Here is a 14,870-nt window from a genome sequence, read left to right as displayed (position 1 = left end):
AGGCACCGCTGGGATTCGAACCCAGGATCTCCTGTTTACTAGACAGGCGCTTTAACCAACTAAGCCACGGCGCCGGTGGCACACAGCGAAATTTATGAAAAATTTTCAATTCACGTATTATTAATTGATATACAATTAATAATGGTTATATTGAAACACGTTCGCGCTTAAAATTTAAAGGTTTTTATGAACACGATGGTGAGTACCCATCATGTAACGATGTCACGGTACGACTGATTTCATAAGTTCTCGAGAAAGACTATACAATAACGTGTTGAGATTAGCCAAAAGAGCACTTCTAATTGTATTTGATTTACTGTCAGATATTTTAACATACAGTAACAAGGATTGGTCTACGTCATATTTCATAAGTGACATGTTTTTTCGTCTGCAAAGAGTAACTATGAGGTAGCTGAAGCTGCCTAAAAATGTATTATGGTAGAAGTACAATGATCCCAGGTGAAATGTAGCAGACTGAAAGTACATAAAAAATAAGTGGTTCTTGTACATCAAATTCTACCAATATAACGTGAACGCAGCATCCCTCCGTGATTGACAGGCCTCTCACCAAATGTTTGTAGGGGGCGGGCATTAGGGTTGGTTGTGTTTCCGGAACCACTAACACACGTGTGAGGAAAGCTGGCGTACAGTGGTGTTAGTTCTTTTCTGCATATCATCAGATGCTGGTACGTTTAGTTGGACTTTTGGATGAAAAATAAAATGCAGGGTTTTTTGTGATTATGCGTTTTTGTTTCTTTTGAACAGCGACGTTTCGGTTATTTTTTAAAACCGCTTCAACCGTTAATTTTCGCTGGTGATGTTAGCTAGTCTGTTGTGCTAGCTGTTTTGCCAAGTTTTTAATAATACGTTTGGTTTTGTGTTTCAGTGCATGCCTCAATCTTGGGTCGGTCTGGAAGTCTGTGCAAGTGTTCGACGGGTGGCAGACAAGAAGATTTTCGAAAATCCTCAGACGTTTCTATTATCAACCTCTCGTTGCTCATCTCCACAAACGGTAAGTCATCGTTTTCTAAGCTGGTATTGTCAGTATGCTTAGTTGCCATTATAAGTACTATATATAACCCAGCTGTCGAGCTGATGAAATGTATTGATGTTACCAGTTTTAGATTGCTACTAATGTTTAAGAATAGTAATCGTGGCGTGCTACTAGTGGCAAAGTGGCAAATCAGTTGAACCATTAGCTTTTCCATTTGCTAAATGTGTTTGAATCTAAGCATTTCCTCCTTGCCGCTGTAGTCCCAAATTCTCTCTGATGGCTGAATCAGAACCTGGACCTCTCGTTGCGGACATTGGAGAGAAGAGAAGCTGTCCAGTGGATGAGGAAAGCGCTCCCTCAAAAAAGCCCAAACTAGTGATTGATCTTGAAGATGGGGATGCTCAAGATGAGCAGGAGCCCGAAGGGGAAGCAAGTGATGAAGAGAAGGATGGTGACACCTTTGCTAACATGATGAAGCATGGCCTGACTGAGGTGGATGTGGGCATCTTGAAGTATGTCAGTGACCATGAAGGCTTCTCGGGAATACTGAAAGAAAGGTTTGCTTGTCCCCTTAGAGTTAGTGAAGGCTTTCCTTAGATTGATTAGAAGGTATTTGGTGTTTGTTTGGTTTTTTAAACCGATGATTTCTTGTGGTTTGTTTTTAGATATTCTGATTTTGTTGTACATGAAATCAACAAACAAGGCAAGGTGGTGCATTTAGATGACCTCTCTATTCCAGCAGACATTGAGGTAAGATGTCACAATGTCTTATTCTAAAACCTTTCTCAGCATGTCATGTATGTGGACCTTTCAACATTTAACATGAGATTTTAGACTTTTTTTTTTGTGAGCCTCACAGTCTGTATGTGTACACTTGGTTTAACACTCAGAAATGTGGTAATGATACTGTCAGCATAACAGACATCAAACAAAACTTGCATATAAAGGTTTATGATACTATTTTATTCTGTTTCAGGAAGTCCCAGAGCCTGAAAAGGAATGTGACATGCTAACTGAGGAGCAGAAAAAGCAGCTTGGCGAGCTGCAGCTCTTCAAGAATAAAGAGGGAAACGTGTCCATTGAGGTGCGTTTAAAGCAGCCTCCTTTTAAGGGATAAGAAAAACATGCCTTAAACACCTTTTGAGAGTTCTCTGTAATGTTTCTACTCATCTGGTTGACATTGACAGGTAATAGATGATACAAAGGAGAAACGGACACTTGTCCATAAAGCCATCAAGACTCAGTTTCCGGGACTGGAAACAAAGACGGAGGAGAAAGACGGGCACAAGTTCATCGTGGCCTACCATGTAGCTGGGAAGAAAGCTTTAGCAGGTATGTGGAGAGGCAACAGAACCGCATCTCAGACTTTAACTATCAGGTCAGAATTCTGGACTATTAAATCAATTGTAGGACAAGAGAAATTGTTGATCTACTTCTTTACTTCTTCTCATATCTAAACTGCTGCATTGCAGTAAAGTTACTATGCATGCACCCGTGCATATGCATGTCAACACACCTGCATGATTCTGCTCGGAATTGTTCTCCTAGTTTTTTAACTAGCGGGTTTTTGGCTGTGGAACGACCTTTTAGTCCAGTGGAATGCTCCGATGTCACTCTTGATAAACAATTTGACGGACAACAGAGATCAGCAGACCGTTTAGACGCAGCACTCCTCTCTCGGGTTCATGCATGAGATCTCACCCCTGCCTCCTTGCCCCTCAGATTTAAGAATCTCTTTCTCAGTAACATTATTCTATCCTCCCTTTGCTCTTCTCATATGGATAGAAGTCAAAACATCTGCAGGTAAGAACTGATTCTATACGCAGCAAAGAGGAACCAGTGTAAACTTATATGGATTTTACGTGTTGGTAATTACATTTGATCCAAAGTTTTAGTATTAGCTATGCGAAATTACTAAATATATCTGTTTTGTTGTGACAGTGTAATGATTGCATCTGTAGATTAAATGTTTTTTTATTGGCACACCGTTAAGGAACATATGCAAGTACAGAATCTGTTGGGGTGTTGCGGAATTATTTTGCGGCTTATTAAAGTGTTTGATATATAAAAATTTTCCTCCACTTTTTAATCACAAGGTCCTTTTTTTCTGTCTCTGCAAAAGCTCCAAGGAAACACTTTTGGCCCAAGAACCGTGGCAGTTTCTGCCACTTTGTCCTGTACAAAGAGAACAAAGACACCATGGATGCGATCAATGTGCTTTCAAAGTTTCTCAGGTGTGGATGTGGCCTTTTTAATGTTCTGTTTGTTGTAAGTGACCATCACCAAACGCAGGGAACGCCAAAACGGGGAATTGAATTGCTAACATTACGTTAAAGTGTCGTTCTGAAAAGCTGTCGGATGTATAATGGTGTTTGTTCTTCCAGGCTTAGACCCAATATGTTCTCTTACATGGGAACAAAAGACAAGAGGGCTATCACTGTGCAGGAGATAGCAGTGCTCAAGTGAGTGTGTTATGCTGTCAGAACGTCACTACAGTAATGAGTTTGTATGCGTTCTTTCATTTTTTTGTGTAGATTTTAAATTTCTGGTCCTTTTCAGATGTGTGGTACACAATATCAATGTCATATTTAGTCACATATTCACTGTTCACATAGAATCACTGCGGAGAGGTTGGCTCATCTCAACAAGTGCCTCATGAACCTGAAGCTTGGAAACTTTTGCTACAAAAACCACCCTCTAAAGCTGGGGGAGCTTCAGGGAAACCATTTCACTGTGGTCATCAGGTCAGCAGAGTGGTTAAGATGCATGCATCATCTTATTTTACTGTTGTTTGGATGCTGATTGCCTGTAAACTGTGGGCTGTAATAAGGAGCGTGGTATTATGAAATCTGTGGAAAAATATGAGGAAAAAAATGCTTACAAACAGCTTACATTAAGGATTGTCTGTTAAATTTTAATTGCATGCCAATGAATAGGTCATAAGCATTTGTTTGCCTTATTAAACTGGTTTGTTTATTGACAACATTGTCCATGAAAGTCATGATGCAGGTCTGTTTAAGCTGCAGGATCATCTTATAACTTCATTAAGGTCCAAATGGACTTTAAAAAAATGTCCATTTATAATTTCATAATTGGAGGAAGTGGGAAAAATGCCATGCTGTTTGTCTCTGTTTGGTGATGAAAATGACATGCAGCTTTATTTGCTATTGCTGTGCTTGCTCATCAGGAACATCTCAGGAACAGATGAGCAGGTCCATCAGGCCATGACGTCCCTCAAACAGACGGGCTTCATTAACTACTATGGCATGCAGCGCTTTGGCACCACAGCTGTACCCACACACCAAGTTGGCAGGTGAAATGTTTGCACGAATAGTGACAGCGTGGCGTAGGCTGTGTAAAGTGTCATATGGCACTGAAATCGGGTTATGTCTTCCCTGGTTTAGGGCTATTCTGAAAAACGACTGGAACGAGGTGGTGGATTTGATTCTGAAACCTCGACCTGGAGGTAGACAGTTGACCATATTTTTTTTTTAAATCTTGTTCTCTTTTCCTCTGCATGTGCATTAAGAAGTGAGTCAAACACTTTTTTTTTACACTTCCCTTCATCTCGATTCCTTTTCCACAGCAGAGAAAGAGTTTCTGGTCCGGTGTAGAGAGGAATGGGCCAAGACCAATGACCCAGAGGCGGCGCTGAGAAAGTTGCCCAACAAGCGCTGTGTGGAAGGACAGCTGCTTCGAGGCCTGTCCATGTATGGCAAGAAAAACATCATCACTGCCTTTGGACTGGTTGGTTTTCTATCATTAATGCTGTTAGGTGGAAACTAAGTTGAGGAAATAACTATGTAAAATGAAGGGTTTGGGTTTATTATGTTTACAGTAGCCACTGACTGCTCCTTTTTCTTTAGATCCCTCGTAACAACCGCCTGATGTACATCCATAGTTACCAGAGCATGGTGTGGAACACCATGGTGAGCCGCAGAATCGAAGCCTTTGGCCTGAAGGCTGTGGAGGGGGATCTGATGCTCAGAGGAAGTAATTTATTCACTTTATTCTCTCTTTTTTTTTTTTTTTTTTTTTGCAGTCTTTGTAGTTATATAATAATATTGTAATAAATTCAATCAGCATCACTGTGGAATCTCCATCCAGGTAATCTGGATAATGGAAAAGTTAATTTGTGTAAATGCTGGCTAAACTACATGTTAAGATTAGGGACTGGGCTCAAGGCCAGGAGTACATACACCCTGGACAAAGTGACCATACAGACTCGGGCTGATCACTGAACCCTTACAGACTTAAATGATGTCATAGCTGTTGAAGGTGTGAATCTTTACTGGCCTCACAAATGTACGTGATTCAGCTGTTCTCAATTACTCTATATGAATGCTTTAAAAAATAATATGAATAAGATCAGTTTGAGCTCTGTTTTTAAGTTCTTTAAAAAAATTCAGACAAGTGTGGTTAAAAAGAAAAAAAAGCTGCATCTTTTCACTACCAGCATCAGTCCACAGAACTGTATTTATATCACATCTCTGAGGTCCACAAATGTCCTATAATGGCTCCTCAGTTGGCCACCTACTTTGTAAATTAAAGCAACTTTAAGATAATTTAGTCATTTAGATGGACGAAAACTTATATCAGTCATGGAACATTCACCAGATGTCATGGGATTTTAAAAAACAGCGAATATCTATGAAAAGATCTTGACCTTTGTTTCTGGTCTGTTTTTGAAGCCGCGGCACACGTGCTGACTGCAGAGGAGGCCGAGAGTCACTCCATCCACGACATCGTGATGCCTCTTCCTGGGTTTGACGTCATCTACCCCACCCACCATGGTAAGCCATGTTTCTGTCATTTAGGGTTTATTTGGACGTCACATGAAATCATGGTTGTGAGAAATAACATTTAACGTCGAAGTATGTATCAACAAAGACTTTCTCAAACTATGGTGGCTGAAACAGTTAAATATCTAAATGACAGAATTCCTAATAAAAGAAAAGAGATCATTCGGATGGAAGGTCTGAGACATAAAATATGGTTTCCTGTTTCTGTCAGTTGGTAAAGGTTACAGGGAGCTGCTTTCTGTGGACGGGCTGGACATTGACAGCATGAGGCACAAAGTGAAGGACTACTCTCTTGCTGGAGCTTACAGACGCATAATCATCAGACCCTCTGATGTCAGCTGGTCAGCTGCTCTTCTTGATACTTAATTTGATTCATTTAATATGGAAGTCTTCGCTGTAATACTACATTTTCGAGCTGGAATAGACACTGGTGTGTTGTGGGTTTTGTGGCTGTTGTTTACAGGGAGGTGACTGAGTACGATGATCCCAGGATCTCTCTGGTGCATACTGATTTTGAGAAAATGGAGAACAAACCTGCCCCTGTCTTCAACAAGGGTAAGTGCAGCCTAGGCCTGTTTGGATCAAAAGTTAAAGTATGAGGTGATTTTAATTTGGGTACAGTTGAACTGAAGGACGTACTGTAGATAAGGACACACATGAAAGCATTTCCTCTAATATGCTTGTGTAAACACATTCCTGGTTTTGGTGGGAGAGAAGCATCAGTGATGATTTCTAATACAACAAAACTGAATGCCCTGTGTCCATGGGCGGATTTCTCCTTGCAGAGGGGAAGTATCGCGGTCTTCGGATGGAGTTCTCCCTGCCTCCCTCGACCTATGCTACCATGGCGATCAGAGAGGTCCTCAAGCTGGACACCAGCATCAAGAAACAGACGCAGCTCAACACGACCTGGTTTAACTAAGCTTTCAGGAATGAGCTGGACTGCTGCAGACACCTATTCTCTCTGACTACTTACTTTTGTGAGTGTTTTTAAGTGTAATCCATTTGTATGTGTGTGTGTGTGTGAGAGAGAGAGAGGAGAGAGAGAGAGAGAGAGAGCGAGCAATTTGGTTCTATATGAACCTTAAGTTAGTTTCTTTGAGGTACAAAGAGCAACAATGAATCATTATTCATCTTTTTTTTATGATGCTTTTACTTTGAAAAGTTTCTGTTTTGCAGCATGTTTGGCGACTTATGTAAAGATGTCACGGCTGCTAATTTGTACAGAAATAAGATTTTTTTTTCTTTTAGCTATGAGCTGTGAAATGGAAAATATCCTCAAGAAATAAAAAAAAGTCAAAGTCAAACATGCAGTTTCGTCTGATTGTATTTTAAAAAGGACATTGCTATAGTAACCTTGCAGTTGTAGAGTGTAGACATCTTGTAATATAGTAAGTAAGCTCCTACCTCTGTCTTTCCTTCAGGGACATTTCTTTTCTCTTTTTTTTTTAACCATAATGTGATCTATATCACACTGGCACTGTCCCCCTCTGCTGGCCATTAGATGCATATCCTTCGGCTTATGTATTTTGGGTTCTTATCAGCATGTTGATGTCCAAAATGGGCAGTGTTGAGCTGAGCCATCTGGCATAATGGCATATGCCAGCTGGCAGGATACAGCTGCTCTTACAGACTAAATGTGGTTACTAATCATTTCATCCAACATGCGTTAATGTCTCTTCCCCCCCCTGTTTGGATTATTGCTCTGTTTTTGTGTTTGATATCTATCATGTTTGACTTGTGGTACCAAAACATAACCAGAGAGACCACATCCAAATGTATTTTCCACCCCATTTTATTTTTAGATTTAATTTAATCTTTTGTTATGCACACAATATCACAGTTGCAGATCCAAATGTAGACAAAAGGTGCTGCCTGCTACAAAAGCTCAGAGCAAACTGTCTATGTTAATAAAAAAAAAAAGTTATTTTGAATTGAACTTCTGGGAACCGCATATTCGTTCAACTACAAGTTGGTGGGATTGAAATGAGAAAATGAGTTGCAGAGCAGTGCTGCAGTTAAGAGGCCATTGGGAAAAAAAAATGTAAAACTCTGGCCTAATCAGTCTGTGTTGAACAAAAGGCCTACAGAGGCAAGTGTCATTTCCAGTTAAACTAGTGGATCAGTTAGCATGAGATAAAGCAAATGGAGTACAACCGCGGCGAGTTTATGATGCATTTGTGTATAACTAAAGTCTGTTGATGCACCATGAAAGACACTATAGTATTTTGAGTAATAATGGCAAACTCTCCATTTTTCAAACTTAAGACATAAAAACATGTATGTTCCTCGGTGACACAATCTATGCTCAGAGGTTTAAATGGTCTGATTTATTTATTTTTTTAAATGGATTGTTGGATACACTGTTAATTTAGTAAGGCTAAGACGAAGAAACTCAGGTTAATAGTGGAAGAAAAACCTAAGAATTTACAGCACCAAACGTACAGTACCTTTTTTCTTTAGTTGATATTAATTTAGAAGTAGATATTTTAACCATGACTGCACAAGATACCGGTGTTACTATACTTAAGCTGAGTATCATTCTATAGTCTTCTTTCAAGGCGAATTCGGAGCACTGCTAGGAGGTACACAGTTATCATAGAATATCTGGAAGGAGCTGCCAACATAAGTGACCCTCTTCAGGAAGTCCTCCAGCTGCTGCACTGTCATCTCTTGAACCCTATTATTCTCCCTGTCGTTGAGCCCGTGAGCTGCAAACGCAGGGAACTTTGAGCGCTCGGAGAACGGTGCATTGTGGTCATAGTCGGGGCAGCAGTAGGCCGACCAGAGGTAAGTAGGAATGCTGAGGCGGTTGATGTTATGGCGGCGGATTGTGTGCCCTGAGGTGGTGACCCCGGTGATCGCAAAAGCGGTTCCTCGGCAGTAGTTGTTTAGCCTCTTGCGTATGGTGTGCTCATGTTCTTTCCAAGGGCCGATGTTGAACTCTCTGACTTGAGGGACAACGTTTGTCAGAGTGTATGTGGCTGCCTTGTCGTCCAGGTCGGCCTGGTGCTCGTCGGGATTCAGCTGGCCGCGTTCAAAGATCACGGTGTCGGAGTAGTCGTCAAGCACAGCCTGAGAATCCTCAAAGCTCTTATGCACGTCTACTGAGGGGAACTGCTGCATCTCTCTGGAGCCAGACACCAAGGAAAGCTGTTGGGAATAACATTAAGAAAAGAAAATGAAAAACAAAATGGTCAAATTTACAGTGAATTAGTCTTTCTTTGAAAAATCCCACTGGGATGAGACAGTCCACGCAATCCTACCTGCGGCTCATACATCCAAGGCACATCAACCTTCTTGGAGCCATCTGAGCGCTTGAACGTGTAAGCAGAATAAACGGGGATGTGGGTGAAGGTGTCGTAGAGGGTAACAAATCGTGGCTTGCCCGCGTAGAACTGGCAAATCTTTTTCAGCGGCTGCTCCTCGAGCCCTCGTGGCAGCGTCCCCATGTACAAGAACTGCTTGCATTCTGGTGAAATACTTTCCTGCACCTCCGCTGCCGCCATCGCAACGATGAGAAGACACACCAGCATTTGATCTGTTCTGTAGACAGACATGATGAAACCTCCAGCAAGTCTCCACAGTGCATTTAACCGCTTCGAAATGCTGTCCCACTCTGTGATCCTTTGCCTGTTAACTGGCTCTTACCAAGCATATTATGCAAATCCTTATCTTACTGCCTTTTCAAATAGGCAAACCATTACCATGTTTGAAAGGCAACTAAGAAGGCCCAGTGTTTGTCACAGGGAATTAGAAAACCTCTTTTTTTTTTTCTTGCTATACTGTAACCATGCAGCAGGTGGATGTGAATCTGCAGTCACAGCTGGAAAACAGTTTGAAATCAGAAGCTCTGATATGTCCTCTAAATAAAACCTTTGAAAAGCAACTATAAACCTTAAATTATGTGGTCAAAGAAGATCAGAATGTATTGCATATATTTTGCAGTTTTACAACATTCATACCCAAGGAACACTATATTTTTGTGGAAATCTGTTTCAAGCTTCCTAAGATGCAGTTGTTAGCTGATTGTTTGCTATCCGACATCTCTTCAAGTGCAGATCTATTTGTTTTATCTGCAACATTTTAAACATGAAACTACTTGCGTTCCGGTAGTCCTGTGTACCTACAATACATGTATATTTACCAGATTCACAGTGTAGCCATGCGAGCAGCTCTATCATATTGGCATAATGATCCCTTGAGCCAACTTTTATTGAGAGGGCTTTACAAAGTGCAATCAGATACTGGTGAGATTGTTGACATCTTGATCTTGGAGGTCAGCTATTTTCAGATTTTCTTGCTCCCACTGCTGCACACACAGTTTAAACTTTCCCTTTGTTCAGTCCGGTCATCTTTTTTCTTTTGCAGCATGGAGGTTAGCTGTGGATGTGGACTTTGAGCCTTCAGATAATGAAATCTTTCTATTAGATACTTTGTTTGAGTCTATGGCAAAAACAAATACAAGTGTGTGTATGATAAGAGTGTATTTATTTGACTATCTTAAGACATCTGTACTATATCTTCTGTACAGATTATACCTGCTAAATACTGCTACTGTAGTATTTCTCAGCTCAAAGGAAGGAGAAGCATACATATAAGCCCCAAAAATGAAGTCTGAGCCTTTTGATTATTCACATTGGGTTTGCTCACTGTTAGAATAACACCATATACAGAGGCTTGATCAGATTTGCACCTAAAATTGCTTGTTAATCCTGATCGTATATTATTAAACTGCACTACCCCTATTGTTTCTCTTTGTACTGCTCGACCTACAGTTTTCTTCTTAGTAATGGAAGGGAAATAGCTGTATTTACTCCGCCTTTATTTCGTTCTGGGTAAGTAAGATTGCATGTGTGTTTTCAGGAGAGAGAAAGGACTGAGGAATGTTCCTCTGCAACATCTGTTCCCATAACAACAGGTTGATGGCAGCATGACCTCTGTGGAAACAAACTCTTCCTGTTTACCATCCGAACATCCTCACTATTTACACTGGAACCCCATGCTGACCTAACGGTGCCCTGCCATCCATCAACCCATCCGTTCGCCATCTAGTTTTAGATCAAACTCTTACCGTGTTGGAGATACAGTACTACGAACAAACGAGAACAAAAATGATCAAAAAGAAAAGAAGCTCGGATGCGTCAAGCTTTTTTTAATGTTATCTTTTTATCGAGGGTTAAGCGTGTGGGCATGAAAAAACAAAACTGTTAGGAGACTGTAAAGCAGAAAAGAGCAGTTGATAGAGCAAAAGAGTTGATTTATATTCCTCTTCATGCTCAAATATCAAAACAATGTCCATAGTACTAGAATATTCACCTATGTGTGCAAATTGTAAGTTTATTAAAAAAAAACTTATAGAGGGTAAAGAAGATGATTTGCAAACAAAACTTATATTCCTTGAAGCAAAAAGTGACCAGATGATTGTTTGCAAAGTGTTACCAGACTGTAGTCAAAGTAAGCTTGCATTTTACCAAACTAAAACATAACTTATAGAATACAAAGAATTCTATTTGGCAATGCTCATAATAGTGCTTTAAATCTTCATAAAAGTAACTAGTAGAAATAGTTTTTGGATTGAATGTGCGAAGCAAACAGCACAATAATTGCCATTAGATTGTATTGGAGTTATATAAGTTTAACATACTAAAGTATTGAAGAATTGCAAACGAGTATTTTCAGCCACTATGAATAAAAGTGCCACCGATTACACAAATGTTTGATCCGTGACAAAGTTTTCCAAAGACTTTCACTCAGATGAAATTTGATTTGAATTTAGAATTTATTTCATATTAGAGGTGGGAGATGGCATAAAATTCTAATTATCATTATCAAACAAGTCATTCAAATTATAAACCCCAAAAAACTAATTCTAAAAAAGTAAATGTCACATTGCTTGTAGAACTGGGGAGGTGAGGCCACGGAAACAGCATTTTTCAGTGATGAAGCACAATTTAACTAATCTTTTTTTTTCCCCCTCTTTTTGTGGAATAGGCAGCTGCAGGATAGGACTTCAAGTCATTTTTGTTCATTCTTATTCTGATATGATCGGCTCTTTAGATGTATACACGAAGGCTCTTTTACTCTGACATTGTGGTCTCATTGGGAATGGGAAGGCTATTATTTGTCTACTTTGTTGGTTGGGACATTTGACTACTGTATACACTGTGTGTTTGAGCATGTGACTCACTGAAGACAAAGAGTGTTTGCTTGTGTTTTCGCATATTTGTGTACTGTAGATGCATTTGGATGGGTTTTGTTGGTGTAGAATCTGTGTAACCTAAAGGATGGAGGATCCTACTTGTGTCTGTGTGTGTCCCAGCACTTGGGTCTGTTTGTTGGGGGGGGGTTATTGTGTCTCTCGGGAGATGTATATGTTTGCGCTGGGCGGGTGGGGTTAATGTTTGTGGGTCTCGTAACTCTCTGCTGGGGTGGTCTGCTTTGAGAACAAGAAAAAGGAGGGGTCTTAGTGTACATTTACTTCTATGTGTGTGTGGAAGGAACACTGGTATATATTCAGACTTTAGAGGAAGAGGCGGAAACAGAAGAACTCCCTGAAAAAGCTTTAGATGAGAAGACTCAGGATCATTTTTGCCTCTTTTAATTTTCTGCATCTGTGAATAAACCTTGTTCAAGCTGTTGAAGTCGACTGAGGTAAGTCTCATCTGTGAGCTTCATCAAAATCCTTCTCAGTTCTAAGTCTTATTTAGCATGGCTAGGATGACACATTTACTCACAAAACATGCCATGAGGGGATTTAATCTAAACTCAAAATTTCAATACTAGTAACCTTGTTAAAAAGATAAATGAATAAATAACTATTAGAATTCAAAGCATCCCATCTGAGACAGCAGTGATTTTCTGTTCCTTCATTCGGAACCATTCAAACTTGTCTTTGCGCACTCCTGAGTCTGAATGTGTGAAAGTATTTTCCTTAAAGAAAAATTCAGGCATCAGAGTTTGATTAAATGTTTAAATTTCACTCAACCTTGAGTCTGATTGCAAGCAGAATGCCCTTTTCAATAGGGATGTGTGCACGAGAAGTCACGAAGAAGCATAAATCCTGCATAGACGTGTTTGAAGTTGAACTCTGAGATGTGGTCAAAAAGTGCTCAAACTGTGTTTTCACAGAATTTGTGTTTGTTGAAAAGACTGGAGCATCTCATTGTGTTATGTTTTTCAGACTGTCCAAGTCAACTCGCTCAGGAAGTAGAAGTGAACAGGACCCAGATGCACTTCTGGAATTTGGACCCCATTTATCTGAAACAGTCGTTCCAGCGCAGAACTTTGGTCTTTCTGCTTCCAGACGTTGTGCTGGTCACGCCTCAGTTTGGCCTTCACTGAACTGAAATGGCAAAATAATCCGTGTAAAAACAGACTGATGTCAGACACAAACTTCTTCTCTTCCCCCACTCCTACCCCCCCTCCCCTTTTCCACTGCGACTACAGCGACTGGTCTCCCTCCTTCTCCATCATCCCGTCTGTCTACCTGCTGGCCTTCCTGGTTGGTTGCCTCGGCAACAGCCTGGTGCTTTGGGCATACCTGGACCGAGCCGAGGGGAGGATGGGAACAAGGGTCAAACATAAAACTGGACTTGGACAGCTCTGCTGCACATTCAGAACCAGTCAGCAGAAGGTTAACTGTGCTGGTAGAGCTCCCCGTGTGCCTTTTTCTCAGACAAACAAAAAAAAGGGTGGGGATTCCTCAGGACAAAATTACAGACCATACTCTCATTCCTCCAACTCTGCCTGCAATCTTCCCTCCGTCCCTCGTTCCTCTCGCTCTCTGACAGACTCTCTGATAGCCAGTTTAGCGTTAGCTGACCTCTGCTTCCTTGTAACTCTCCCGTTGTGGGCTGCGTACACAGCAATGGGCTACCATTGGCCTTTTGGGCAGCCCCTTTGCCAAATCAGCAGCTTCCTCACTGCTCTCAACATGTACGCCAGCGTGTTCAGCTTGAGCATGCTCAGTGTGGAGCGGTACTGGGTTCTGACAGGACGCCGGCACTCCAGCCACCATCCCCCACAGAGCTGCCCCAACAGGTCTTTGTGGGTGCTTGGAGGGGTGTGGGTGGTGGCGGGAGTCCTGGCTCTTCCTGGTTTGCTACTGCGCTCTGTCAGGGAGGTGGAACTCGATCCAGAGTCTGAGGATGACTGGAAGCTCGAATCTGCTGATTCCAGAACGGTCATCCTTTCCTGCCAAATGGATTACTCTATGTTGATTGGAGCAGAGCTGGAAGAGACTGAAAAAGAAAGAGTAGAAATGTTATGGGCTGCTGCCTTGAGTTTGAAATCTACTCTAATCGGCTTCATGCTTCCTCTTGTCATCTTACTGGTCTGCTACTGCTCACTGGCCAAGCTGCTCAGCAGGCATTTTGGGCGGGGCCCTCGTCCTGACCGTAGACGCCAGCGGAGACTCCTCAGAGTCATCATCACTTTATTGATGGCTTTCTTCTTGTGCTGGCTGCCTCTGCATGTGAATAAAACTGTATCCATGCTGCTGGAGTTTGGGTTTGTCCCATACTCCTGCTCATTGGACCAGACTCTGCTCGCTGCTCACCCATACGTCACCTGTTTAGCTTACCTTAACTCCTGCCTAAATCCTCTCCTTTACGCTGCCTGTGACTCATCATTCAGGAAAAGATGCCGGGAAGCTCTCCTTATGTGCTGCAGGATGAGCAGAGGAGGAGCAGAGGGACGTGAGGGAAACAAGGAAGGTGAAGAGGATGAGAGAGAGGAAAGGAGCTCCACTTTTCCCACAAGGACACAAGAGGAAACAGAAGACAAGACTGAGGCTGGGGAGGAGATGGAGTGGGTTGGAGAAGTGGTGGAAAAGGAGGCCACATGAAGTCAAATCAAGCTCAAATTGAAAAAATGTTGTGCAATCAAATGTAGTTTCAGTAAGTTTGCTGTCCTCATTGTGTGCAATATTTTCCAGCAGAACAACAGCCTGAATTTTAAAATGAGCTCTGCTCGCTCTCTGCAAGAAACTACATTGAATGTCAATATTTTCTGAGTAAACATCTACATTATTGAACATCGAGAAAAAAAGTAGTTCATCGGTTTCAGTGGCA

General features: G+C 41.4%; 3 protein-coding genes and 1 non-coding gene across 4 annotated transcripts; 2 read left to right on the top strand and 2 right to left on the bottom strand.

Annotated features, from left to right (window-relative positions):
* On the bottom strand, positions 1 to 74 carry trnat-agu (transfer RNA threonine (anticodon AGU)). The gene has a single exon. It is a non-coding gene; the product is annotated as a tRNA-Thr (tRNA).
* Positions 75 to 600: 526 nt separating this feature from the next.
* Positions 601 to 7,096, top strand: pus7 (pseudouridine synthase 7). The gene is made up of 17 exons (XM_072386233.1): positions 601 to 686; positions 887 to 1,012; positions 1,255 to 1,551; positions 1,660 to 1,744; positions 1,971 to 2,078; positions 2,182 to 2,326; positions 3,117 to 3,228; positions 3,379 to 3,456; positions 3,610 to 3,738; positions 4,182 to 4,307; positions 4,399 to 4,460; positions 4,581 to 4,741; positions 4,861 to 4,987; positions 5,686 to 5,787; positions 6,008 to 6,137; positions 6,260 to 6,351; positions 6,582 to 7,096. Exons 3-17 carry the CDS (start codon positions 1,271 to 1,273, stop codon positions 6,716 to 6,718), a joined length of 1,875 nt encoding a protein of 624 aa, XP_072242334.1. The 5' UTR covers positions 601 to 686; positions 887 to 1,012; positions 1,255 to 1,270; the 3' UTR covers positions 6,719 to 7,096.
* A 1,158-nt stretch (positions 7,097 to 8,254) lies between these two features.
* LOC140306648 (endonuclease domain-containing 1 protein-like) lies at positions 8,255 to 9,402 on the bottom strand. The gene is made up of 2 exons (XM_072385250.1): positions 9,063 to 9,402; positions 8,255 to 8,949 (listed from the first exon to the last, which is right to left on the bottom strand). The coding sequence occupies exons 1-2, from the start codon at positions 9,354 to 9,356 to the stop codon at positions 8,353 to 8,355; spliced, it is 891 nt and encodes a 296-aa protein (XP_072241351.1). The 5' UTR covers positions 9,357 to 9,402; the 3' UTR covers positions 8,255 to 8,352.
* Positions 9,403 to 12,392: 2,990 nt separating this feature from the next.
* Positions 12,393 to 14,837, top strand: aplnr2 (apelin receptor 2). Its single transcript, XM_072385249.1, has 2 exons — positions 12,393 to 12,450; positions 12,980 to 14,837. The coding sequence occupies exon 2, from the start codon at positions 13,178 to 13,180 to the stop codon at positions 14,642 to 14,644; it is 1,467 nt and encodes a 488-aa protein (XP_072241350.1). The 5' UTR covers positions 12,393 to 12,450; positions 12,980 to 13,177; the 3' UTR covers positions 14,645 to 14,837.
* The last annotated feature ends 33 nt before the right edge of the window (positions 14,838 to 14,870 follow it).

Source organism: Leuresthes tenuis, unplaced genomic scaffold (genome assembly GCF_036924035.1).
Source record: "Leuresthes tenuis unplaced genomic scaffold, fLeuTen1.0.hap1 SCAF_5, whole genome shotgun sequence".
Lineage (NCBI taxonomy): Eukaryota > Metazoa > Chordata > Actinopteri > Atheriniformes > Atherinopsidae > Leuresthes > Leuresthes tenuis.
The sequence above is the reverse complement of the archived record's forward strand: the minus strand, read 5'-3'. Positions and strand labels throughout refer to the sequence as shown.